Source organism: Hirundo rustica, chromosome 3, assembly GCF_015227805.2.
Source record: "Hirundo rustica isolate bHirRus1 chromosome 3, bHirRus1.pri.v3, whole genome shotgun sequence".
Taxonomy (NCBI): domain Eukaryota; kingdom Metazoa; phylum Chordata; class Aves; order Passeriformes; family Hirundinidae; genus Hirundo; species Hirundo rustica.
Window position 1 is genome coordinate 19,505,035 of NC_053452.1, and position 27,649 is coordinate 19,532,683.

Sequence of the window (27,649 nt, forward strand, 5' to 3'; positions counted from 1 at the left end):
ACCGGCAGCAGCGGCACCTCCCGCGGCGGCCGCCGCCACCTCCGCGCACCCGGCCGGAGCGCGACGCGCCGGTGAGTGCGGGGCAGCGCAGCCGAGCCGCGCGGGGCGCGGCGCGGAGCGGAGCGGGGGCCCGCGGCTGCGGGAGCCCGCGCAGGGGCCGCCGCGGCGGGCAGCGCCTGCCCGGCCCGCCGCGCGGTTGGCGGCGGCCCCGGCTCCCCGCGATCGGGGGCAAAACTCCAGCTTCCCGCTTTTCGCGGGCTCTTTCGTTGTTTCCCCTCACTTGGGGGGACTGGCTTGTCTCCCTCCTTTATTTAAAAATTGTAACTGCGTCAGGCGAAGGCGCTCAGGGCGCCCTTATCCTAGTTCTTATCCTAAAATAGGGCGAGGGGAGGGTCGGGAAAAGAACGGGCTGGGAAAGCGTCCCGAGCGAGCCGCCGCTGGCCCCGCTCTGCCCGGCTGCGGCCGCTCCGCCGTGCCCCGGGCGGGTCGCGGCGCCTTTCCGCGCTCCGGGGATGCCCGAGGGTTCGCTCCATAGAGCGGGGGCTGCTGGCGGTGGCCGTGCCCCCCGGCCACCCCCTGTGCGGGTCGGACGTCTCCGTGCCTCTTCCGAGCCGGCCCGGTGCAGAGCCGGCTGGGGCGGCAGACGAGAGCTGCGAGCGCTCGCATCGCTCCGGGGGCTTGGTGGAGTTGGTGAAGTTGGTGCTGGGATGGGTTTTTCAGAGAGAGCTGCGGCCGCTCGCAAAGTTGCTGGTGAAGGGTACGCGCTGTCAGGGCTGGCTTTGAGTGTTTTGCTCTTGTCGTCTTCCTCGTCTGCCGAGTAGAAACGGGGGGATTCAAATCCTGCGTATTGCGTCTCAGCGAATGGGAAGGCAAAGGTTGGGGAGGCAGTGACCTTGGCTGGGCAGAGGGGACCGCTCTTTATAGAAGCTGTAAAACGCGGTGGGGAGCGGGGAACTTGCCTCATGGACTGCTGGAGAACAGCAGCTTGCTTTCCCGAGCCTGGAGCTAGGGGCTTAACTGGGACCAGATTCACCTCTGTCGGGGGGAGGGAAATGCAAGGTGCATGCTTACAGGGACCTCCAGAAGTTAATTCTTCTGTTTTCTTCTGGGTATTTTTTTTTTTTTTTTTGTTTAGCCTTACGTGTTCAAGTGTGTAACTGTCTCAGAAAATTTATTCACAGGCTAATTTTATTCCAGCACGCTGGAAAAGTTGCATATCACCCATGACACATTCAGCTATTCAGCTCTTACGCGTTCCTCCCTGTAGCAGACTCAGCCCAGTAGTTCCTTCCTTTTCAGTGAGCAACGGGATGAAGGAACGTGCCTCTGTCATTATCAGTGGTCAGCCTTGCAGCCTAGGGTTTTGGAATAGCTCAGCACCATCTGCATATAGCAAAATGCCTCTTCTTGGGTGTCACTGCACAGTCCAGGCTGCTCGTGGGGGTTCTGCGTGCCATGGGCACACGTGGAGATAGCTAAAGTATTCTCTGTAGCATTGAAAAGGCTTTTTAGCAACTGCCGTGAGCTGGTAACTGTCAGAAGGGGTTCTTAGGTTAGGGATAACGGGTGTTGGCAAAATAAGTTGTTGGATCTGTAGGTTTATGTGATTTCATGATCTGTTTTCATCACCTTTTGTCTTCTCTCTCTTCTGCTTTTTCTTTTTCAGGGTGATCTTGAGTTCTTCTTAACTTGCTAGTGTTCAGCCTCCTCATGCCTCCATCTCCTTTAGACGACAGGGTAGTAGTGGCACTTTCGAGGCCAGTGAGACCTCAGGATCTCAACCTGTGTTTAGACTCTAGCTTCCTTGAATCTGCCTCTTCTGCTGGTGAGAGCCACTCCAGTCTGCTTGGCGCAGCTGTCGTGTCCCTAAAGACTGCTAATCTCACGTATATGCCCTCATCCAACGGCTCTGCACGCTCCCTGAGTTGTGGATGCAGCAGTGCCAGTTGCTGCACTGTGGCAACGTACGACAAGGACGCTCAGGCCCAAACTCAAGCGAGCACCAGCAGCAGCCACGCCGGAGCCTCCCCCGCCTGCCCTGCCAACCAAATGGTCAACAGCAATGAGAACGCCGGCAGCCTGAGCCCGCTGGGCGGAGTGGGGAGCCCCGTCTCAGGGAGCGCCAAGCAACTCACCAGCATCAAAATCATCTACCCCAATGATCTGGCCAAGAAGATGACCAAATGCAGCAAGAGCCACCAACAGAACCAAGGGCCCGTCATCATTGACTGCAGGCCCTTCATGGAGTATAATAAGAGCCACATTCAAGGGGCTGTCCACATTAACTGCTCTGACAAGATCAGCCGGAGAAGGCTCCAGCAGGGCAAGATCACCGTCTTGGACTTGATCTCCTGCCGGGAAGGCAAGGACTCCTTCAAGAGAATCTTTTCCAAAGAAATCGTAGTTTATGATGAGAATACCAATGAGCCAAGCAGAGTGATGCCTTCCCAGCCACTCCACATAGTGCTGGAGTCACTCAAGCGAGAAGGCAAGGAGCCCCTAGTCCTAAAAGGTAAATCGTCCTTGTTGCCCAGACGGTGTGTTGGTTGGCTTGCAGCGTGTGCTCTCTGCAGTCAGCCTCGCTGATGGTTGGACTTGAAAGCATCTGTTTATCTCTGGGAAGGCCTGTGTGCCTCGAGTCACGAGTGGCAAAGCAAACGCCTTCCATGGACAAATCGTGGAGCTGGTAGCAGGGAGATGTTTGCTTTCCTCTGGATGTTGTCCTTGAGTAACAGGAGGGGTGGGAAGTGGAAGGAGGAGGAAATGTGCTTCCTGGTGTCTATGTGTGCAGACAAAGAATTTCCCCCAGTGCTTATTCTGAGTATTTATAGCCCAAGGCGCAGAGGTCCAGGAGGGGATACTTCTCTTTTAGCTTGCCAGACTGACCTTTACTTAGCAGCCTTATTTTAGTCCGTGTAAAACTGGACTCGTAGGTGCTGGAGATGGACAGTGGGAGAGTAGAAGGAGGGGGGAGGAAAGATGTGGGAGGTCACTTGGTCTGAGGCCACTTGGTCTGGGGCATTGTGTCATGGACCAGTCAGCAAAACTTAAGGAGCAATCAAGCCTTGTTTTGGTGATACGTGGTCAGAATAATGGACAGAGGGAGATTATTTGTTTAAAAAGTGATCTGAAAGTGTTGTGTTTCTGTGTATGAGTGATTATGTGTGTATATGGCTTTCCTGTAAAGGCTCCTATTTTAATATGGAATTGGGTTTATCCCTTAATACTTTGGTGGAGATGAGCCCCACCAATTAAGGCATCATCCAAGGATACTTCCCTTTCTTCACTTTATTCTCGAGATCCTATTTATAACAACTCTGCCCTCTAGATTAAATTTCCTTTCCCCTGGGTGTTTATGCCATTTGGAGGCATGGTTGGCAGAGACTGGCTGTGGCAATGGGAAACTATGGAAGGATTTGCTGCTTAGCTCATACTGTATGTATTTAATTCTCTTAATTTTTCTGTGCAGTTTGCTACTTCCATCCTGCACGGTGTGGTAGGAGAATGCAGTGGGCTGGTACTTCATCCCTTTTCCTCAGCTGAGTTTCATGGCTTTGTAGGACCTAAGGGTACTGTAAGATACTTCTCTCTGTGTGTATCTTGTGGAAGCTTAAAATTGCTGAACTGTCTCCTTGCTCCTGGCAAAAGTGTGGTCATGCTGGGCTTGTTTTGATTCTTGCTACAGGATCCCAATATGCTTTTTTTGAGTCTCTGGGGTCATGATGATGCCCTTCACCTGTGGAAGAGGGAGATGAGGCACTTGGCAGAGCAAGGCTGCCACTGGAGTCCTGCCTTTCTGGTGGTAATCTTTCTGTTGTACAGCCTTTGCAACTGGATATGTGGTTGTAGTCTGCAAGCTTTCCTATCCTTAGAAAAGCGGTGTGCTGAAGGCATTCTCTGTGTTCCTCTGAGAACACCATAGCTTCTCTGAACCTCACACTGGTACTTTTTCAGTACCTGGAGTAAGAAGGTGGCTGGGAGGAAGCTGCAGAGCAGTAGTCTCCGAGCAGTGCTGAGCTGTGGGACCCCGTGGGCAGGTTGTGGCAGCCCCTTCTCCCACCTTCCAGCTCTGTGTGCTGCTCTGGCTTTAACCAGGTGCTTGTGGGAGTCCTTGGGCCGTATTTGGTTTTCAGACACTAAGAAATGTTACCTCAAACCCCACCTTAGGAGAAATCCCCTCCCCAGACTGGGCTGTCAACAGATCTGGAAGTGTACCAGAAGACAGAAAGCCCAAATCCTTTGCTTTTTGGACACAGTGATGAGCTGGGCTGGAGCAGACCTCACCTCGGGGAGCTCCCCGCCTCGCCGTAACTCGCCTCCCGTTCTTTGAAGTGGGGCTCCAGCTGGGATCAGATGGAGTTGAGCATGGGATAAAGCAGAATTTAGGAAGGCTGTGGCTAAGTTTCCGAGCTGGGGGAGTGGCGCTGGAAGCACTCGTTATTTAGTTTCGCTTGACAGCGTTTTGTCCGTGGTGCTTCAGCAGCCCCGGAGCTGGCGCATCCCCGTCCCTGGGTTCAGGCGCTAAAACGACAGCGGGGGTGGCCGGGGAGCCCTCTTTGCCTGGGTTTGTTACTTGGGGTGATTTCTCTCGCTCTCCGCTGCCCGGCCCTGATTTACTGCCGGCCCATCTGATCACCGGTGCTGTGTTTGCAAACACTGGTTGCTAGCCGGGCTGTCCAAGTTCCCGCCGCCCCGAGCGGTGCCCCCTTGCCCATGTTTGGTGCTGCCTGTCCGCCCGCCGTCCCGCTGCCGTTCCGGGGGCGCGCTGGCACGGCGCGGGCTCGGTCCCGCCGCCCAAGCCGGGCTTGGGTTACGGCTGTGCCCGGCAGCGCCCGGCCCCGCGGGCGTGCGGGTTGGGGCTGCCCGGGCTTTGGAGGTAGCGCGGAAACCCTGCGCCGGTTTCCAAGGCCGGACCGTGGTCTATAGATAAATGTATGTATGGCGCACCTTATTAGGCGCGAGTTAAAAAGAGGTGGTCTGGTTTATTTTTAATGTAGCAGGGCAGAGTGTGAGCTAGCGCTGTGACGAGAGAGGGTTTTGTGTGAGCTGTGGCATGGAGGATTTAAAGACCTCTGTTCCTCCCTTTCTATCCACGCGTCTCCTTGCTGCTTCCTTTAACGTTTATTATTTTTTTTTTTTGGTCATAAGCATAACATATGCATAATTTTGATTTAAGCTCTTAAGAAGGAAGTTTGCTTATTTCTTTTGCCACAAGGCACAGCAACGCTTGAGACAGGCATAAATCCTCTATTTTTACAAAAAATAAACCCTTAAGAGTCCTGTATTTCACAGTCCTGCTACACGGGCTGTAGCAGCCTGAGCTGTCAGGGCTGAAGCTGCTGCTCAGTCTGTTTATAAACAAAATAAGAAGTCATATTTCCCCCAACACCTCTAGACCATGGTATTCTGTGTTTGCTGAAACCTAAAGGCCTCGCTTTTTATGGATGCTTTTCTTTTTTTAATTTATATTTTTTTTTCCTTAACGCTGGAAGGGAGAGGAGGCAAAACTGGGTATAAGCCCAGTGCCCCTTCTGCTTGAGGCCAGTGTCAAAGCTGAATTTGGGGAGGGGGAGAGAGCGTGGTGCTGTGACTCTGGGCTGGGGCAGCAGCCCTGGCCCTCCTTGGTAGGGCTGTGCCCCTTTCCCCCCTGCAGACCCAACAGTGGGGGATCTCTGCCTTCCCTGAATGCCTTAACTCATTGCAAAGTGGCCTGGAGTCCTGGGGGCATATGTGCTTGAGTTTGCTACCGGGACCTAAAAAAATGGAAAGTGGGAAATTCATTTGCGTTCAGATGAAAAGAATTCTTTTTCCCTGACTGAGATATTTAGGCTTGAAGTTCAGCTTTTTCTTTTTTTTTCTTTTTTTTTTTTTTCCCCACAAGTTGAATTAAATCTACAAAGGAAACAAAAATGAAAAATTGAAGCATCTGTGTTAGCACATCTTGACAGCTTTTAACACAAGAGGAGTTGCCTTTGTCTCCCTGATCAGGGTATAGTGGCATTGTCTCCATCCTGCTGTTCTTCCTCTTTCTTCAAGACCCAGCAGTGGGAACCTTGTGAACCTGCTTAAGTCTTGTGTTTAGTTTGTAAAGGCTTCTGTGTTTGACTTCAAGGAAGCAATGGAATTCGAAAGCAGAGGTGAAAAATATGATTTGGATTTTTTTTTTTTTTTTTTAATTCCTACCATATGCTGTAAGCTCATGGCTAGACTTCTGCAAAGGAGATGGGGAGGTACCTGCTGGTTCCTTCACAAAAACCGGTCCCTTCTCTGGTTCCTTCTCTGTTCTTGTTCAGTCTAAGGAGCTTATTGATGCCCTGGCTTTCGGTTTTCTCTCTGCCCATCTGACGGGGAAATAGATGAAGAAACTTGCTCTCGTTATAGTGGTGAGTGTAAGACCTGCCAGCAAACCACTTCATGCTTTCTGCCATGGCCTAAGAATAGTTTCAGATCTCTTACCATACTAGAGTCACATATCAGCAAAGCTGAAACAACTACAGGGGAATTGAGATGCTTACAATATAAATAATTACTTGCTTTATGTTCTCCAATATTCGTGTAAATACTGTGATCAGTTGCCTTTGAAATACCTGACCTGGTCATAATCTGTATAAATTCATTAATTATTACTGTCATTAATTATATAATTTAACAGGGTCAGTGTTGCTTTAAACCCTAATTAGATTACACTGTACAAGTGTATTTGAAAGTAAAACTTGATGTAATGGTCAACAAATCCAGCTGACCAACAAAACACGTGCCTGGCACTTATTTCCACCAGAGATCTCCACTGAATAAGTATTAGGTCATGGTTGTAATAGGGAAATGTGTCGTTTTAGAAACACTGGATGTTTCACATGCGTTACTTAACGTTTGAAAATAAAGTGCATTCCCTCTGTGCTGCAGAGGAGAACTGGCCCCATCAGTCCTTGCGTGAAGAGCTTCTGCTGGCTCTGTCAGGGCTGAGATTTCACCTTCCATGTTCAGACTGGTTGCTGGTGCTTTAAGTATCTTTCTACTGGAATAAATGATCTTGGCTATCACACTATAAAATTGGTTGTATGTGTTGTGGCCTTTTCCATATAGATAAATTGGGACAATAGTGTGGCTGGAGACCACGGTCTTTACATATTTTGAGGGCATACTTCTGAAGATGAGAGGTACTTCTAAACTTTGCCTGTTCAACAGTAATGGTAAATGTGGCATTTTCTCCCAGATTATGGCATCTGAGAGTTTGCTGTGCTGGCTTGCATGATGCCTATCACATTTTAACTGTCCTTGGGAAGAGAGAAATGACACTGCATTGGAAAGGGAGGAATGGAAAGGAGATTTTTTTTTTTTCCCACCTTTTTTGGCTCCCCAGTTTCTTATACCCTTGGAATTAAGAACTCAGAGTTTAGAAGCAAACTGTTAGATTAGGCAAATCTCTCTGATACCTGTTAAGAAAACTCTTGTTCTAGTTCTGTGTAAACTGGGGTAGCATTCCCTATGATGTTCCTGGTAGGTAGATGTTGGGTTATAATTAGCTGAATGCCTCATGTGCTGCCCTTACCCATGCCCTGCCAGAGGTGAGAAATCCTGCTACTGAAATCTTTCTAGGACAGTGTGCTTGTCTGTCTTCTGGCTCTTTATTCTTGAGGTGAGCACAATCTTTTGGAGAGGCTCGGGGCGGAAGGGTAGCTGTGTTTGAGGCTTGAGTGGTGTTTGCATCTTAACTGATACAGATGGACTATTTAAATTATTTTTTAGAGCCATACATGGGTAGTTCCCTTCCAAAGCAGTGGCCAAAGTTTTTACTACACTTATGAACACAGAAGTTTTGGTGAGATTGGCTTGGCTTTAAGATGCATTTGAAGTGGAGGCTCAACCCTTGTCTTTAGGCTATGACTCTTTACTCTGTGAAAAGCCCCATTATAGTTAGGGGTTGTTACTTATGCAAGCAACTCCAAAGTGAAGAAACGTCAAAAATATGAGCAGCGTGCACGCATCTCAATGCTTTCCTGTTTTGCAATCTCACCAGTCAGCCAGGAGGGAAACACCTCTCAAATATTCAACGTCAGCTCGCAGGGCCATAGAAGTCATGCTGTTTAAAGAAGTAGATTATGGTAATCGGAAGATAACCTAATGCATTGTCCCTCTGTGTGTGAGATAACATTATGTGTGGCGCTTTGGCCTTGTTGGGAAGTCCCTGGTGGGCCTGGGAGTGTGCTGGCTCCAGAAATCACAAGGCTGACCTGAATTACTGTGAGCAGTTGTTTTTCTGAAGCTTTGATTCTAAGTTCTCACCTGAATCTGTCTTTTGCAGTTTTTTAAACACCTCTGTACTGTAAAAGTTAATTAGTTGCTATCACAGAAGTGTTTGGTAAGGTGGGGCTTAAAGAAGAGCAGTGTCTGTATGATGGGTGTCACCTTTCCCTGCCTTACCTAGAAGTAAAGGCTGCAGAGTCCCATTGAGAGGAGGCTGCATCAAGGTGCCATCTCGAACATTGCGCTTGCTTCAGCTTCCTCTGGCAGGCCTTTCACCTGCTCTTGATCCACGGAGTGCTGGGGGCTGTGGGAAAGCTGAAACGTGCACTAGTGCCCTTGGGTTTGGCCGCCGGTCCTGGCTGTGCCAGTCTGGACGCCCCGTGAGGAGGCGGAATGGGGACTGCTGTGGGCAAGGGGCACAGAGGGGTTCAGGGGACGTGTTTCTGCAGCTGGAGAGTGCAGGGGTGCTCGTGGTCTCTGCACAGCGTGCTGATGAATGCTCTGTGGTTCAGTAGTGAAGCTTGGGGGTTTTGTTGTTTCATTTTGTTTAAACACCTTGACTTTTTAGTGCAGGAAACTCTTCGCTTCAATTAATATCTATGGTGAAGGCAGCCTCACATCCGGGAGCACTCCGAAGGTTCGTTTTTGGTGTGTCCTCTGCTGCTTAGAAAGATGTTGATTCCCCAGATGCCTGTGTCCTACTGGGAGGTGGTCTCTGACCTAGTTCTGGAGCAGCATTTTGGGGCTGGAAGGAGGCGAGGAGAGATGGAGAAGCAAGTCAGTCCTCCATGTGGTGCCAAAAGGGAGTAACTGGACTAGAGGGATAAATCTGGGCCTAGGAGGCAGGGTGATCTCATGGCCAGGGGAACTCTGACTAAGCCCACACGACAGACTTGCCGTGAGGTTAGAGAAGTTATTCTCATCTAATTTTTTTTTTCTTTTTTTTTTTCCTTTTGCTGTCCTTTGCATTCTTTATAACACTGAGCTTATCCCTCTTGCTGCCATTGGCGTGAAGTGTGCTTGACCCTGGCTCCATCCACAGTCACAGTGGTGACAATACAGCTGCCTGCTACAGGAAATGGGAGATGGATTTAGGAGCACCCTTGACAGTACATGTTTGCTAAATTTTAAGCTCTGATTTGCCTCCAGGTGTTTTTTGTGCTTTAAAAAAGTCAATGCTCGTCTTCATGTGTTTCTCGGCTTGGGTGAGGGAGATGCTTCCTTTTCAAAGGAATGCTCTGCTCCAGTAAAGAGAGCGAGATCCGGAAGGGGCACAAGCTTCTGATCTCCTGCTCTTGCTTTCAGTGAACCTGCCCCAGGGGAGTGTGTGCAGAGAGACCCAAACTGGCCAGCCTACAGGGAGCAACTGGGACTTTGTAGGTCTAGGTGCCACCTCCTCCTTCTGACTTGAAGGAATGAGCTTCTGATTGCTGCTGCCTGGGGCAGTGCCACCCTTGTCTAGCTCAGCTACACCCACAGCTCCTGCAGCGGGAGCGTCTGCACTGGGCTGTCCCCACTGGAGGGTCTGGGGATGGTGGGGTCAGGAGGGAACTGTAAGTCTGTCATTCCCTGCTGCTGGAGGGACGGGAATGCTCCTGCTGGGTGGGAGGGTTTGGGAGCCGCTGCTCCTGCCAGGGTTAAGTGCGGCTTTGTGTACATGCAGCACCCTGCTTCCAAGATCAGGGCTCCGAAGGAGTAGGTCGGAAAAAATAAATTAAGAGAGTAATAGAAATGTGAACACATTGGCTCCAACTCTTTTACTATGCCCTAGCTTTAAAAAGTCTACAGCATGCCTGGATAAATTCCCACTTGATTCGCTGCAACAGAGAAGAGCTGCTTCTAATTAAAGGTAATAAAAAGAAGAACAAATGTTACTCCTTGTCCACACAAGAATTATCATATATTTTATTTTATATTTTTTACGACGGCATAAAGAGACTTGGAAAATAGAAGTTAACTTGCAAGCTTCTGTCATATCAGTCAAATTGGTTGCCTCCAGTTCATTATGCCAAAGTGTGATATTAAGCCTTATGTAAGCAGTTGAACACTAATGTTTTAAAGCAAAAGCTGTTGTTGGAGCAGTTGACCTGTTGGTGCTGGGCTCTTAACTCTTCTTGTTCCCTCTTAAGGTAATGGGAATCTGTCTATCCAGTTGATGATAGCTAAGAATAAGACTTTTGCTGCTGCTTAAAATTTGCTGGCATATTTTAGGTACACAACCACTCTGATTGCTTAAAATGAAATTAATCTTAAATTCATAGGTGTTAGTCCAGCAAGGCAGAGCAACATCTCTGTTGCGGGATAGCGCAATTCTTGTTTCCTGGGAAATACTAGTGTTACCTCACTCATGGAGACAAGGACTTCTTTTATTGGGACACAAGGGTAGATTTTCATCTGGCTGGTGATATTCTTTGTTTTATTGCTTTTAGCTCTGGATTCTATAAATACGTCTTTTTCTCTTCCCTCTCTCCGTGCTTCCTTCTTGCTTTGACTCTGGAGAATATGGATGCAATCTGGTCAACTTCCTCTTTCCGTGTGAGGTTTTTGGGGGCTAGCCTTGGTTCCTTGACCATTTAGACAGGGATAAATGTGCCAGCAGAGCTGGCCCTGAAGCTTTTGTCAAAGTGTGGGCTGGCATGCACCATGCTAGTTCCAGTAGTCTTCTGCTTTTATTTTGGACGGTGTGGCACTGGGATATGTCAAGACAGCGTCCTTTGCTTTCTCTGTTTTTCCTTCATGTGCTTTGGAATACCTTGCTGAAAAATGTCAAATCAGAGCCAGATATTGTTATTTGTAGATAAGAGGGTAGAAACTTTTTAGTCTAAAAAGAGTTTAAATTCATCAGGAATGGATGGTACTCCCAAATGGGGGTGTGGTATTATCAGCACCCTGTTTTCTTTCATATTAATGTGCATGTTGCTGGTGTTTCTGATGTAGAGGAGCAGTGGTTTGGACTGAAAAAGAGCCTGTGCTGTCTTCAGGAGAAACAAAGCAGCCTGCTCTCTCTTTAGAAAGAAGCTGTCCTGGAGAGGTTGCCCTTAAAAGGGGAAAGAGAATATATGGATGGCTGAAGCATGAAAAAGCCAGTGTTGTCTAAAACACACGGATTAAACAGAGAGGTCCACTCCTACGCGTGCAGGAATACGGATGTCTGACACAGTGCTGGGACCCTTCTCCCTCCTCAGCCGTGCTGAGCCACAGCTACCTGCATCCTGCTCCTGTGCTGGCTCTTTCCAGGCCACTTGCACATGGTGATGGCCAGGGAGGGAACTGGTAATAGAGTGAAAAACAAATGAAGCTTGGCGTTCTGGCCAAATCTGCTCAGCTCTACCTCTGTCTGGGAAAACAGACCCATAGCTCTTTGTCAATGTAAAACCATTTGTGGTATTTTATTGCATTAAAATAGTTTCTGTTCCCTCCCCCTTCACTTCCCCTGCCTCCTTTGTACATAGCTTTAGCGTTTCTTGATGACCTTTTTGTTAATATGATTTCGAGTGGGAGCATTTCACAGTAGAAGTATGTATTCCTTCAGGGTTTACGCTGACATTTCCAGTGATTATTTAATTGGACTTCATGTTAGCCTGCATCCCCATGGGAACACATACTTTTGCCATGAGAAGTTGTAATGGGACTAATTTTGAGTTTCTGCTATAAACGCTTGCCCTCTGGGGAGGGTAAGTCCAGTCCTCCTCGGTGGCTGCAGAGTCGTCACCATAATGTGTTTGGGATATGGGATTTTTTGCCTTATTCCTATTTACATTCTTGTATAGTTTAGTCCTTGTACCAAAATTCAGAGCAGACCTTCTCCTCTCTCACCTTCCTGACCGCTCCCCAAGGATAACACAGTGCTCTGAAGGATGCTGGCTTTCTTTCCCGTGAATACTTGAGTTTTTATTTTGAAATAAGCAGACTTAGCACTCCCATATAGCATAGGGCAGATTTCCAGTTACAAGCTGGAACCACTGTCTTGAATGCAGAGAGGTGGTCCCAAAGTATTCAGGGTGGCTTCTGGCAGGCTGGTGAGTAGTCCAAGGGTTAGTAGCATCTCTATTTAAAAAAAAACAAAAAAACAAAAAAACAAAAAACAAACAAACAAAAAAAAAACTGACAGGAAAAGGGATGATATGGATGGGATGTGTGGGTTTGCATGGGTGTCCAGGGTCTGAGAAAAAAAAAAACCTAAATTTAAGACAAAGAAGTATAAAGGTTTATAAAGTATTAAACTGAAATCTAAGAAAGGTTTTCTAGTGACAGGTGAAGGAAGAAAGATCGCTTCTTTCTAACTGGAATGAGTTTAGATGATCTAGTAGTCATGAGAAGAGGAAAAGTGAAGGGGTGAAAGCTGATGGCGGAAAAAAGCAAGTCATGTGTTGAGGTGTGGGAGGCTCCTGGGGATGATGGTGTGGTTGAAAATGGGTGGTGGTGGGATGGGAGGAGCTGAGAATGGAGCTGGGCAGAGCCAGCAACTCTGGCAAAGCCTGGCAGGGGAAGGGGCTTTGGATGACCTCTCTCCTCCCTCCTAGGATACGTCCCTGGGAGAGCCAGCTCTGCTGTGCCTGGTGTCAGAGGAAAAAAATAAAAGTAGCTGAGGCCAAGAACCTCAAAAGTCAGTGGGAGAGGATGTGCTGTGGTGAGGGGTGTGAACTATAGTGGGATAAAATTAGAAATAATATGCAAACATGTGCGCACGTCCCTCGATGCTGAGGGGAAACCTTTCCTCTTCATCCAGCGTCACACTCTTGACTTCTAAGGGGACCTCAAAGCCATTGTGTCAAGGATGTGCTTGTGACTCCTCTAGGCCAGAATTTGTCTACAAATTGACCTTTCGGGATAGTTCCCACATGGAAAAAACCTGACCTTGCAAGTTCTTTGGAATGTGAAGTTTTGCCTTTTTTTTGAAGTGCTGTTGGCAGCTCAGTTCGAGGGAGAGACTAGATTAGATTGAGTGTATCGGGGTGGAAGCTGTTCTTTGTGTGTGCTGTTTACTTTTACTTTTTTATGTTTGCTCAAAGCTTAATCTTTTGCAGCACGGCTGGTGGTGAATGCTGTGTGGGTGACAGGGAAAGCCCCATGGCAGGGTTTCCTGGGAACATCCTGCAGACAGGTGAGGAGTTCACTAGTGTCACCTGGCTGAGTGTGATCCAATAGATCCCCACCCCTGTGGATAGAGGGGAGTCACCCTTCCTGCGGTGTGGGCAAATACAGCTATGTCAAGGTTCCTGCAGCAAGCCTTGAGCGCTGCTCAGCTGTAGCTGTGGTGAGGAGAAGGACGTCTGCTTGGAGAGTAGGAACACTCCTACATTGATCTGCTGGGACTGGCCCCATTGCTGTAGAAGTAGTGCAGGAAGCAGAGCCCTGCTTGAGTAAGGAGATTGCGTGTCTTGTGTTGTTCAGGAGATCTGAGCATCCCTTCATTCAGGATGAGCGGAGCATAATCCCCAGGACACACCAGGAACCATCTCTGTTGTGGCTAAAGTCACTCCAGCAACATCTGTGAGCAAGTGTGATGGCTGCATCTTCTACCGCAAGGCGGCCTTAGCTCCTGTGCCCTATGGATGGAAGCCCAGTGCCTCCACGCCCTCCCTGACAGTCTCCTTGGCGCTCAGCAGACCTACACCCGCAGCCGTAGCTGTGCTGGTGGTATGAAGAGATGGTCTAGGTGGTTGTCCATATCCTGGGAGTGGATTTGGCCTATAATGGCAGAATTCCACTCCAAGATGTGCAGCGGCATCTTCCTTGGTAGAGGGCCCGTGGTACAGGAGCAGCACATGTGGTGGCATTGCAGAGGAGGTGGCTCAGCGCCGGTGTGCCACCCTGCAGCAGGATCTCTAGACACTGGTGGCTGCATGGTGAGGGGTGGCTGTGAGACCTGGGCCCTCCTGCCCAGGAGGCTGAGGAAGGGGGAGAGCACTGGGTGGGCGAAGCATCTGGACCATACCTAACTTCTATTTTTATATGCTGGAGTTACGTTTGCTTAACCTTGAGGCATCCTGTGCTTTGAATCAACTTGACACAAAGTCATCTGTTCATTAATAACACAGGAGCAGTTTAATTGTTGTCTTAGTGGAAAAATACATGAGACTGTCATCAGCTGTTGCTTCTGGCAGTGCTTTTCTGCAGTAATGTAAATAAATGAGGTCACAGGTTTAAAGGAACAGGCTGTACTTGCACAAATTCAAAGCGTCGTCTTAAACAGATACGCCCCAATTGTCTGAGTGTCTTTGTCCTGCACCCCAAATGCTCCCTGTGACTTTTCAGCCCTAAACTCACTCAAACACAGCCGCAGGGTTTGCTGTGGTGGTACTGACTGGTCACATGCGGAGTGGGTGTTTTAAAGCTTGGCTTCATTCCTGAGCGAGTAAAGCAGAACTGTGTTATCACCAGGTTCTGCGCACCTCAAGAGGAGGGGAATTTACAGATCGAACATCTCTTCTGCTGATGCTTCCCACTGTCCTGGGATTTCTGTTATTCTTGTGCTTGTATGTCCGTTGCTTTTCTTTTTTTTTTTTTTCCTCTTTTTTTTTTTTCCCCTGAGATGGCTTTGTGGTATTGTAATCGAGGATGAGCAGATCCAGAAATCCGCCTGGACAGCTTTGAAAGCTGTATAAAAGGTCTGGTTGTCTCCCGAGACCACGTGCTTAGTCTAAATGTGGCTCCCACATCTGCAGTCTGTCATGTATAAAAGTATGTTCCTGTTTGCAGTGGGAGCGGGAACACCCAGTACCTGCCACGCTCTGAACAAAGTATATCCACACCGATGAGGTAATGCAAAGGTGTTGCTTTGTGCTGAGGGTATTTCACTGTAGCTGCCTCTCCCTCCCACTGGAGAGGGAACAAGGTAATTTACTCTCTTAACTGGGGGGGTAAGAGCCTGTTTCCACATAGGAAACATATTGCAAATGTGCCAAAGCATACTGTAAACCCAAATCCCAGTTTGCATATAGTCACACATCCAGAGAGTAGCAGTGGTGGCTGAAGGAGATGCCGAAGGAGACACAGAGGAGGAGGGCAGCTGCTACTGTACTCCTTGTACTTCAATTCTCAATATTCTTGAACAACGAACAACGAAAACCCTAAACTAAAAAGCTGCAATGATACAAACAAACAAAAAAAATCCCCTCAAACAAAACACACGAACAAATCCCCAAACAGCCAATCCACTTTTATAAATTTGTGCAGGTATGGTTTGTTTTTCTGGATTTCTTTGAAGATGATGCTGTTGCAAGGCCATAAATCTCTCATAAAAAGCTGTCTGCCTTGTTCCTGCTGTACTTTTTGTGCCTGTTTTGCATTGTATTTGCCCTCTTCTGATGGCAAATGACAGACACTGTGTTAAGCATGACTTTTATGCCAGCACCATGCTGCTTGTCTTTTTTTTAATTTGTTTGGAGCTGCTTTGGCTGCTGTCCAGCTGCTCACCTTGCAGTCTTGCAGGGCTAGTGCAAGCCCCGGGCTCCTGGGTGGCTTTGGAGCTGGAAAATCTGTGTGCAGCTGCTGCTCGGATGCTGCCTGGTGGGGGAGTTTGAGGAGCATTAAGTGAGATGTTTATGGGCAGATGAACTTGAACAAATGAGTGGGAATAGCTGGAGCATGTACAGTGCTGACTTAAAACTTCCCAAAAGTTCTGAGGTCTCAGACAACTCCAAAGTCTGTTGTCACTTACTAACTGTTCTGGCAGGGCAGGATGTTGGGAAATGTCATGCAGTTACAACTGCAAAAATGGTTCTGCAACCTGGGTCTTGCATCAGCAGTGAGCAAAGAGCCCTTGGTGTTCTGTTGTACTCTGCTAGATGCCACACAAGGCCATCTGCCAGCAAGGGTTCTGCCTCATTGATTGATTTCCTCATGGAAGAAATACCTTGGGTTCCCCAGAGTGCTGAGCGTCCTTGTTCGTCTCTGTTTGGGTTTGGGTAGGTTCAATCCTCTGAACACCCACCCAGCAGCTGTTCTGGAACAGAGCAAAAGCACTTGGGATGTTCCCTGTGCCCGTGCTCAGGCTGCATCACACTGGCTGGGCGTCATTCCCCGTGCTGTGGTCATTACAAGCCCTGTGGAGTGTTTAAAGCCAGGAGAGATGGGCTTGCAGGCAGGACAGTCTGTTGAAGTGGACATTGGTGGCTCATCTGCCTGCTGGCATTTTGGTTTGTTGCTGAAGGTGGCTACGCTCTGGAGTCCAGGCTCCATGGCTGTGGTTCCAGCAGCACTGCCATGCGTTCCCGTGGGCTTTCTTGGTGGATTTTTATACTGCCTCTCTGCTTAGGTTGTCTCTGTATGATGAAGGCTTTTCCCATATTGCAAACAGCATCTAAAAAGCTGCTTTTAAAATACAGCTTCTGTGCTAGTGCTTCTGCTAAGTTGTGCTTCTTGGCCACAGGTGCTGTTACTGCCCTCTGTAATGCTTCCTTCTTTCCCCAGGTTTGGGAAGGCTTGGGCAGGGTCAACCACAAAACAGCTTTTGTTACAACCCCAAGTGCAGTCCCTGCATCCATGCCTCCAGCTTCCTTATGATCTGGAGTTGTGGTCAGTAGCAGTGCTGTCTTGCACCTTACTGAGTTTAGTAAATCAACTCTTACATCAGGCTTGCAAGAGCTTTGTGTTGGCCTCTGCTGTGGGTACAGCCTCTTCTCTCCCACCTCTTCTACCATTCCTACGTGAAAACTTTAAATGCTGAAATACCAGCTGCTTGACAAGGGAATGCAGATGCATTTGAATACCTTGTATGTTGTATTTACCTTCATGTGGAAAATCCATCCCTCTCCTTTTGACTGATCATTATTAACTTTGCTTGGACCTGTTTTGGGAGGTAGTCTCAAATTTAAGGAAAGCCCAAGCATTATGCATGCGTGAGCTGCACTTTAATTACCCTCGTGCCTCATAAATCAGTTTGTGCAAGAACGTGTGTGTTGGGAACATAACAGCACTCAGGAGTTGTCTGGGTCCTGTTTTGGGACCTGCATGACTCATGGCAGCACAGATCCAAGCTAAGCTCTTGCTGTTGGAATAGGGTTCAGCTTCCCTCCGTGACTGCATCTTGTTGCATCTTTTCTGGGTACCAGTGTTCTTGTCCAGTACTCCCTTGCTGCCGTGTCTGAGCCAGTTCAGGCTGCTGATCCTCTCCCCAGTAATTCTTCTTTCAGGAACATTTGCTCTGAGGGTTGCTTTTAATACTGCTTGAACTGACTTTTTAACTCTCTTCTCACATAAGAAAATGAACGAGGAGAATGGGGGACATGAACTGACAATAGGAATGGTGACACTGGAAGATGCCTGTAAAAAAATTGCGGATGAAGGTATTATATGTCTGGCTACTCCACTTGTTTGGGCATCTTCCACATGTTGTATTTGGGATCCCTTCCCATCCTTTGCCCTGATACTCTGCTGTGTCTTACAAGGCAGCTGGTGTGTTTGCCACGCCATCAGTGTGTCCCCACCTGAGTGATGAATCTGTGAGGTCCTACCTCCACCTGGGGCTGCTTTTTCCCAGAAGTCAGCAGAAGAGGTGGACAGTGAGCATTGGCTCCAGAGTCACTAAAACAACTTTTTCAGGGATTTTTTTTTGTGGCCCCAGCATGCTGTGGCTGTTGTTCAAACAGCAATATTCAAGCTGAATGGATTGCTTGCCCATTCAGAAAGATGGGAATGTGGGTTTAGCCTTTAGGCTAGACTGTAGGCTGCAGCTGTTGGTTTAGATGAGACTTCAGACATCTTCAGCTTGGGGACCATCATCTTGTTTGTTTCTGAGACTTTTCAGGCACTGTTGAGGCCAGGTGGTGCAGCTGAGCTCAGATTTTTGTCCTTGCTCTTCTTTCTGTCCTGATCCCCTGCTGTAACAACTTTGAGAATAGAGAACTTTAAGGCAGATCTGTTCGCTTTGTGTCCTGTAAACAGCAGAAACAGCTGAAGACAAGCACATTTTTGAGGCAGGGTAGATATTCTGTATTTTGTAGGCATTTCAAGATTTTCTGGGAAATTACATTACTAGCAGTGTGTGAAGGACATGAGTTTGGATGTGAAAATGGGTGCTTGCATTAGAGGGGCTCAGATGGTTGTAACCTAGTCTGGGTGCCTGGTGCCCTTGGAATACAGCACAGGGCACCAAAGTGGGCCTGGGTGGGTCCCACCCGGGTGGGTCCCACCCCATGGGCAGGCGTGTTGCGGACACTTCAGTTGGACATTTGAATTGCAGCACTCAACAGCAGGCATTGAAACCCTTTGCTGGGTCTCATCCAGAGCCCGAGCGGCAGCATGTTTTGCTTCGCTTTTAAACCTTCACTGGATCACTGTGAAAGAGAATGGAAAAATCAAAAAGCCTCTCTTTTCTCTTTTCTTTTTTTTTTTTTTTTTTTTAAATTTTTATTTTTAAATAACATTATTTGGACGGTGACATTCCTCATTGTTTCTTTGGCTAGTGTGGCTCTTTCTAGTAACTTCAGAGTTGCCCTCCCACCTCCTAGGTTTTTTTTGGCTCACAGTTAACAAAATGCACTGGAGCCCGAGCACTTGGCTGGTCTCGATGCCGAGCATGACTTCAAGTATCCCGGTACAACAGCACCGTGTGTGAGGTGGTGAGGGATGCATCCCTGCGTTTCTCCGCTTTCCGCCTTTTTCTCTTGGAGGAGCCACCTGTTAGCATTACATCAGCGGCTCCCAGGAACGCCGCCGCCTCCTACCAAAGGCCTCGCACAAAGTAGTAGTTCTTGTATTGTTTGCGCTCAAAGAGCTGATGTCATGCCAGCTGATGTCATTGTGTGCTTTGTGGGATCGCCATGGAAACCAGGCAGGTGGGGAGCCTGCCGCTGATGTCAGCGCAGAATGAGGTGTAGAAAGAAGGTCCACTTCGCTTGCTCCAGCCTGTGAAGCTGCCCTCCTCAAAAAAAAAAAAAAAAAAAAAAAAATAAAAAAGTGGAGGGGGAGGGAAAGGGGGCTTGAAAAAGCCAGCAATAGAGCAGGGAAGGCGCGAGCTTCCTTCACCGAAAAAGTGACTTCTCCCTCCCCCCTCAGATCCATTTCCCAATCCATTTTAATGTTCTAAAAATAACTCTTGCTAGATATTTTCAGGTGGCTGGGGCAGCAAAAGGAGAGCTGTTTGCCGCATGTTAAGCAAGCACCTCAGTCGCTGTTAGGTTACAAGGAGTGGTTTTCTTTTGTTCGGGTACATGCTGTTCCCTGGAGCGCTGCTGGGGTGAGCTGCTCCTGTCCTCCTCGGAGCTCTTGGGTGGGGGGATGCCCTGCAGAGCTGCTAAAGGGCAGGTAAAGCTAAAACTGTCCCAGCTGGCTTGCTGCTCTGCTTCAGTGTGCTGATAGCCTAGTTTTGGTGATGTTGTCTTTCTTGGAAGAACACCTTCCTTGTGGCCCAGGCCGGTAGGTGAGGCAGCCCCAGCCGGGTGATGTCGCACAGAGGCGTGTTTGTCTGTGTTCCTTGGCACCATCCGCCGCGCAGAGGGAGGACAATGCCTGCTGCTGATTCACGCCACCCTTGCTGTTGACAGCCCAGTGACACTGTTACAGTGGTGGCGGGGACAGTAGAGCCAGCTCCAGCCCTCGTGGCCCTACTGTGTGCTCTGAAGAAATCCTGGGGTGTCTAACCAAAGTGTCTGCTTGCTTGGTCTCTCTTCCCAGGTGGACTCAGCGGTTTCAGGCAGAACCACGAAAACCTCTGCGACAACTCCCTCCAGCTGCAAGAGTGCCCCGAGGGGGGAGGAGGGGGCGGCGCCTCCGCTGTGCCCCCCGTGCTACCTCAGTCCATCCCCACCACGCCAGACATCGAGAACGCTGAGCTGACCCCCATCCTGCCCTTCCTCTTCCTCGGAAACGAGCACGATGCTCAGGACTTGGAGAAAATGCAGAGGATGAACATCGGCTACGTCATCAACGTGACCACCCACCTGCCCCTGTACCATTACGAGAAAGGCATGTTCAACTACAAGCGGCTCCCGGCCACTGACAGCAACAAGCAGAATCTCAGGCAGTATTTTGAAGAGGCTTTTGAGTTCATTGGTAATTACCCTTGCCTGGAAATTCTCCTGTTTGTTTTTTTGTTGTTCTTACTTTTACCCGTTATAACAACTCAGAGCGAACTTTATGCTTTGCCAACAACTCTGAAGGCTGGTTAAGGCCATATTTCCTTTAGTTTCGGTTGTCAGAAATGCTGAGCACCTCATATTTCTGTCCTTTCTCATCTCTGGCACATCCGGTTAAGTAGCCCGAGGTTACAGTTTTTATCCAGTGATAGTAACGCCTGCCTCCAGGCTTCTAAATACAGGAAACCCCACAAAATTGAGATTTTCGTCATCCCCTCTTTTTGATTCCTTTGCATTCCTAGTTTCCACACAGTGGCTTCCAGCCAGCTTTTCATAGTGACAATTCTTAATGGTGTCTCAGTCTTTGCTAACTTAATGAGAAAACTGACAAACTTTCACACTTGGCTTGTTCCACCATTAGATTTGTAGCTTCAGAGTGTATGTGTGGTTGAGTGGATAGTGATGAAAACTTGCATTAATAAGCCTCTGAACCCTGTAGGCTGTGTGAGAGAGTTCACCACACACATGCAGCTTGCTGTGGAGGTTGCTGAAGAAGTGACCCAGAAGTGTTCTGGACCTCATTACAACCAGCAGAGCCCTCAGCCAAGTTTAGGGCCGTGCTCAGATAGGCTAAGGGCAGATGGCCACTTCAAGCAGGGCTGGTCAGAGATGACCTCAGCATGTGCTACTGAAAGCTTTTGAGCACCTTTCCTTGCCCCTCTAGCTGTCTTTGTGGACACTGCTTTTGTGGCATAGTAAAGGTGCTACCCTAGCACAAGTATGTGTCCTGAGGGGTTTTCTGAAATGTGCCGCCGATACAAAATTCTATTTTTTTGTGCTGAGGCTGAGCTAATTCCTTTACCAACACTTCAGGCTTGATGGAGGAGTACTAGACAAAGGAAGAAGTGTGCTTGTGTGCTGCACCGCAGCGTAGGTCCTTGACTGACCCCGTACAGGAGTGGGTGCAGAGCCGTGTTCCTCCCTGCCCTCCTTTGAGCTGGCTCTGCACTCAGGTGCACTCGGGCTCGGCAAGGGTGGGAATGGGTGCCAGGGCAGGAGGCCCAGGCTCACCATGTCCTTGTGAGCCCATCTGCCCCTGCTGCGTGCCGGGCAGGGCTGGCAGCTCGGAAGCAGAGGGCTCCTCAGCCTTGCCTGGCTGTGTCTCGGCAGGGGCTCGTGGTGTGCTGATGCCTGTGCTCTGTAGCCACACGGCTTTAGTGAAGTGAATAGAGAAATCACTGCTTATGCTGCAGTTCAGGTGAGTTTTACCACTGTGAGCCTTTGGGCTCGTCTTCTGCAGTGTGAAGGACCGAAGGATCTCTAACTCAAATTTCCCCTAGTGTTCTTAACCCAGCCCCAGTGGTACCGTTGGTGCTGTCAGCTCCCCAGGCTGCAGCATTCCCTGGTTACTGTGTGCCTGGGAAGGTGAACACTTGTTTGGGTGAAGGGCAGGGAAAAGGGAACCTTGCCTTGATCCTCTGGGAAAACAGCTGTGTCAAGAAATCCAGTAAAACCTTAAACTTTGAGTTCAACAAGATGGGGAGGTGCAATAGGCTAAGCCTAGGTAAAGAGACTGTGAAGTTCCATTGAGGTCCTTCTGAGGTAGGAGAGATTTCTGCTCCCTTCATCCCCATGAAGTGCAGGATTAGGGTCCTCAAAACCACCAAAAGATAGTGCTTGGCTTGTGACCTTACCAAGAGAAGAGAAAGCAGCTTTGCTCTGGAAAGGTTTAGAAGGCGTTTCAAAACCCATTTTACTTTCCTTTTTAATAATTACAGCTTGAGGGCCTGTCTTTGTTTTTAATAAACAAATATTTCTCCATTGAGAGTTTTTCTTCTGTATCAAATTACCCTGCTGGGGAAGTAACTGGTCGAAGCTTTCCCTTCCTCAGGGTAAACTTTAAATTGCATTTGAGAGGATTTGGAAATGTTTAAACAGCAGATTGTTGGGCCTATGTTTCTTTAAATATGTCTTCAAAAAACCACAACCAACCCCAGGTTTAGCTAAGACTAAAGCCATAGGAAGTGAAATCATCAGAAACTCTCTGGGAATGTGTGTCAAAATGCGTTAGGGAGTTTCAGCTTCCTGAAATACTAACTGGCAAAAATGTCTAGAGGGAAGTTGACTTCATTTATGCTTTCACAGTACAGGTTGAACATGTGGGGTGGGTTGAACTGTATTTTTGGTGGGGTTGGATTCGTGCCAAAACCTGCAAACTAAATTCACATTCCTCCTGCGGAATGAAACAAAATAAGTAGTTTGAAGCGTCACTTCCTGAAAGTTCCACCTCCTGTTTTAAAAGCAAGCTGTGGCAGATGAGGATGGTATGGTAGTGACTCTCCTCTCTCATGTCCTGTTAGCATGGGGTTAGGGGGACTCTGTGCCCCCTAGTTGCTGCCCAGGTGCTTCCCTCTAAGCGATGAATCCTGGTGGAGCGGGTTTGTGTGTGTCCAGCCCCTACCTTTGCAGAGGCAGCGCAGCAGAGAGCCCCACTGAAGCTCAGTTCAGGAGTAGCTTTGTAAAGCTTCCGAGGACAGGGCTTTCAAACAGATGTATTGTTAGGAATTGAATCTGAAAATACCTGTTTTTTAGAAGAGTGGTTCCCTGCTTTGAAAAACAGGGAGGTTGGGATGCTGACATAACACGGTGGCATTGCAAATGAGGTGGAAATGAGCCCAAGATTGCTCATCGTGGGCCTTGCCCTCCTCACAAAGTGCTCCCTGGCAGTGAGACGGCGTCTCTCAATGCATGGTTCCACTGAGGAAGAGTAGAGAGTGGATGTGAGGATTTTCAGTGTCAGACTGGACTGGGAGTTTCACATTCAGTAGCTCTGAAACCTCGGGGGAAGATGTGCTGGAGGGGAAGGGGAAGGGGCGCTGCTGTGCTTGTAATCAAATCAAGGGACTTTTCACATTAAGTTACTCTTAATTGCACTGAGCTTGTTCTAATTTACAGACTGGCAAAAATCTTTCTTTCTTCTGTCTCGTTTGCAGAGGAAGCTCATCAGTGTGGAAAAGGTCTCCTCATCCACTGCCAGGCCGGTGTCTCCCGATCTGCCACCATCGTTATCGCCTACTTAATGAAGCACACACGCATGACCATGACGGATGCCTATAAATTTGTCAAAGGCAAACGACCAATCATTTCCCCCAACCTTAACTTTATGGGGCAGTTACTGGAGTTTGAAGAAGACCTGAACAATGGAGTCACCCCTCGAATCCTCACACCAAAGCTGATCGGCGTCGAGACTGTCGTGTGACAGCCGAGCTGCGAGGGGGCGGAAGCTGTTCTTCACCTGATTTGGGGCAGCGATGGGTGGGTTATGGGGTTTTCTTTTTAGCTTTCAAAGGGGAGTTTTGTGGCAAACTTTTTGTGAATAAAAACCTTTTTTTGTAAGGAAAGGTTTTTAAAAGATCCAAGAACTTTGCTGGGTTTGGGATGCTGTTATGATTTCCTTCTCAGACACCGGCAGAGCAGGGAGGCTTCAGAGCAAAAGGAGTACTTTTAAAAATAAAAACAGGAAGAAGAGGAAGAAGAAATGTTGGGCTTTACTTCTTTTAATTTTTATTTTTCCCTCCTCTCTGGCTACTTGTAGAGTTTATGGCTAAGTAGTCTGTGCAGGTTCATAGACTGAAGAAACCTCAGTTGAAGACGAAATACAAATAGCCAAAACAAAGCAGAAAAAATGCTCTCTGAAACAGAAGGGCCTTGGTTCTGCAAAGGCTTTGCTAAAGATAACCTAGCAAAAGGCTCACCGATGCAAAGGAAATCAGAGCAGCTCAAAAGTCTGCGAGGCACTTTTCACACTCCTGACTCAAACTAAAGAAGAAAACAAAGTTTATTTGGTGTGTTTCATGTTCCAGTTCTATTTTTCTATTTTGGGGTGTAAGGTTTTAACAGTAAGGAACTTCGATCATTCTATGCCATATGCCTTCACTGGCTTCTTGTGCAATAATAATTTGGGGTTTGTTTTGAGTGTTCAAACCAACTAAGAGTTGGCTGCCCACTAATAATAAGATAATAATTTTTAAAGTCTAATAGTGCAACAGCAGCCAGCTTGGTTCAGAAAGGATAAATGAGAGCAATTATTTAGTTCCTTTATATGGTTTTGATCCTGGTTACAGTGCCATAAACCTTGTTACATATGTATATCAGAATGTACAAAAATCTAGAACAAGCAAAGTTTATTTAAAAATATTTTTCGCACAAAATATTGGTGTGTTTCAGTTGTCTATGTAAAAGAATTTTGATTATAAAACAAAAAATCTTTTGGAAAGTGTGTGTCCTTTTATTTCTTTAGCCATTTTCCATTTTCTTTCTATGGGATGGGGTTTCTGTTTTGTTCCCTTCGGTTTGTTTTTTGTGGCGTTGTACCTCTCCCATTGACAAAATTGATCTCTCTTGTTTGGCATCTCCCCTTCAGTGTTGCGTTCCTGTCCTCTGCTGGTGGAACATGTTTTCTTTACTTTCTGCTGTACTCTTGCATCTCTCTGTAACCAGATTTTTCTCTCCGGTTCGACTGAATTAGCACTACTGGTGAGGGCTTTTTGGAACAGACCTGTTATTTTCACAGCTCAGTAGCCATTTGGAAAAATAAGAAATAAACAACATCCACTGATTCCTTTCCATATTCCTGTAGTTAACTTATCTTCTATGTTACGAAATTGTCCGGTTTTTAGACATTTGTTGGTCACCTGTGCTTTTCCCTGCCTCTCTATAGCCCCCTTTTTTAGCAGTTCCACAGTTCCTGGCAATCATCCTCCTGGGATTTTCCCCTCGCTCTTGCCCTTCTTCCCTTCCTGCCCCTCCTTTTCCAGCTGTGTCAGTGTTGTGTGGTGTGTATCGTAGGGCTGATGTTTCTGCTTGACAGTGTCCCTTGGGCGCCTGCCTTTCACTCTCCTTGTTTGTATTCACTTTTTTCTTTAATGATATGGTATAACCTGATCTGTTCTGGACTGTTACCACCTCTAAAGTTCATTTGTGTGAGCCTAAAATGAGATAGAAAACATTTCTCATATGATTCTGTTGTGGAAACTGATCTGTCCCAGGAAGGCTGATAGCAGTGAAAGCTTTTCCTAGATGAAAATCTACATGGACTGAACCAAGTGTAAAACAGGACCTGTTGGAAAACTTAATGTATAATCACATTAGACATGTATATTTTTGTGGACATTTTACTTAAAATGTTGTTACTATACAGATATTTTCTTGAAACTTATCCCTTTATTAAATTATTTTTCTACTGAAGTTGATTTTTTTTTTTTTTTTTTTTTTTAGTTTTTTTTTTTTTTTTCCCTTTTCTATGATTATTATTGGTCCTTTTATTGAAAACACTCTTGGCAGTGATTGCTGCCCAGGCAGCAAAACCTCTTGAACTGTGATTGCTCCTGGAGCTTTGCTGGTTGGGAGCCTTTGTGCTTTGGGAAGGAAGGAGATCCCTTAGCAAAGCTGCTCTGCTTCCCTCCCTGCCCCCTTCCCTCCTGTTTGGGCCCAACCTATTCCAGCTGTTCTCGATGAACTGCAGGTGCCCCTTGTTGGGTAGGAGGGAGGAGGTTAGAAAACCTTCCTTACCAGAGAGCCAACAGCAGCAGGACTGAGGGCTGGCTGGAAAGCTGGTCCTGGAAGCATGTTTGTGGCCATGAATGCTGTGTAGTAGTGCTGGTTCTCTGCCAGGGAAACAGGCTATTCACCAAAGGGAGCATGCAGGCTGTGTACCTGGGACCCAGCATGAAGGGAAAGAGGACTTGATTCAAAGTTGATCTTCCATGTTGCTGCTTTTCTCGTTTGAACACCTTGAGAGGGAAGAAGGTTGTGCTGCACCGCCATGACTCACAACGTCCTCTCTCTGGTTCAGCCTCGGCCACTGCACACTGCGTGTGTTAGGATGAAGTTTGCAGCCATGTAAGTACTGGTGTTTAATTCTTACTTGGGCCAATGAGTAGCTCTTGCAGCCTTGAGTGAGTTACTGGCAGCAGAGGATTCGATGTGTTTGCCTCAGTCAGGCTCAGCAGTTTGGCTGCTGCTGCTCCGTGCAGGGGTGTGGAGCTGGAGTTTCTGCTGCAGGAGCCCTGTCAGCCTGTGCTTGTCACTGTGAGGAGCAAAGCTTGATTATATTCTCCAGTGTGATGGTCTTGGAAACGATGGGGCAGGGCCACGAGAGAGCGGAGTTTGCTATGGGTTTGTTGATGGTGGAGGTGGGCTGATGAAACCCTCCCCTTGTGCGGACCATTCCTTGGAGGGGACCTCTGGAGGGTTATGTCCCCCTGAAGGCAAAGCTGGGAAACGGCAGCCTGAGAATTGCTTCACCAGGGAACAGGTTGGAGTATAACGCTGATATTTTTTAAGGCAAAACTTACTGAAGCTAGTAAATGATCACTTAGCATCTTTATGCTAAGGGTAGGAGAAATTTGGTGAGGTTTTGAGGAGTCCTGCCTGTGTGCAGCTTTCTCACCCTTTTCTGCCACCCAGTATGATGCTGTGTAAACGTGTGCCTGTGTGTCAGTAGAAAGCCCCTGCCTTAGCACTACACACTCCTAGCCAGGAAAAAAAAAAAAAAAGTGAAATATCTGCCCTCATTTCTGGGAGGGAGCAAGGCTGAAGGGATGGGGGCTGGAACTGTGACGGGGTTTAAACAGGTATTGTTATTGCTGTGGCAAAGGAACACCAGAAAGGTTATTTATGACTTTTAAGGACAGAACTGAAGTTTGATCACCCATCCCCTGCTCTTACTGCTGGCTGTGACACCCACCTCAGCCACTCCAAGATGAGGCATGGTTAAAAAAAAACCAGGAAAATCACTCAGTAGCCTTTTATTCGCACATGGGTGTCAGTGAGACCAAAACCTGCTTTTCCCTGCTCGGCAATAGCATTGTGCTCTTGTGCTAAAATAGGCATGGTCCTGGAAAATTGATTCCCTCATAACTCATTTTCTATTTCTCCCCCGAGTTCTTGTTTCTGAGGATATCACCCTGGTCCTGTGAGTGGCTCCCTGGGATCCACCCTGCAAAGCAAGGCAGGGAAGGTGTTCTGAGCAAGTGCTGCTTCTGGTTGGGAATTTACTTTCTCTCTACAAATGGTGATCCAGCTGCATGTGAGACCAGCTGTAAAGCTCTGTTAAAGCTCATTCTGTTCAATTCATCCATCTTGCAAGCTATCCTGACTTCAGAGTTGTTCCAGAGCCAAGAGATTGCTTAACTTCCCATGCTATGCAGCTCATATGCTTTATTCTTCTTGTTCACACTGGGGATAACTGGATTCCCCCTGCTTGTCTTGGCAGATGATTTTCTGAGGCTTCCTATGGCTTTACCTTTCACAGATGTGCCAGCATCCTTTGGAAAAAGACAGGTGAAAGGTCCCTACCCTCTTGACAGACAGGGACTCAGAGT

General features: G+C 47.8%; 1 protein-coding gene across 1 annotated transcript; it reads left to right on the forward strand.

Moving 5' to 3' along the window:
- On the forward strand, positions 1 to 24,540 carry DUSP10 (dual specificity phosphatase 10). The gene is made up of 4 exons (XM_040059652.2): positions 1 to 71; positions 1,667 to 2,512; positions 19,864 to 20,241; positions 23,258 to 24,540. Exons 2-4 carry the CDS (start codon positions 1,711 to 1,713, stop codon positions 23,521 to 23,523), a joined length of 1,446 nt encoding a protein of 481 aa, XP_039915586.1. The 5' UTR covers positions 1 to 71; positions 1,667 to 1,710; the 3' UTR covers positions 23,524 to 24,540.
- The last annotated feature ends 3,109 nt before the right edge of the window (positions 24,541 to 27,649 follow it).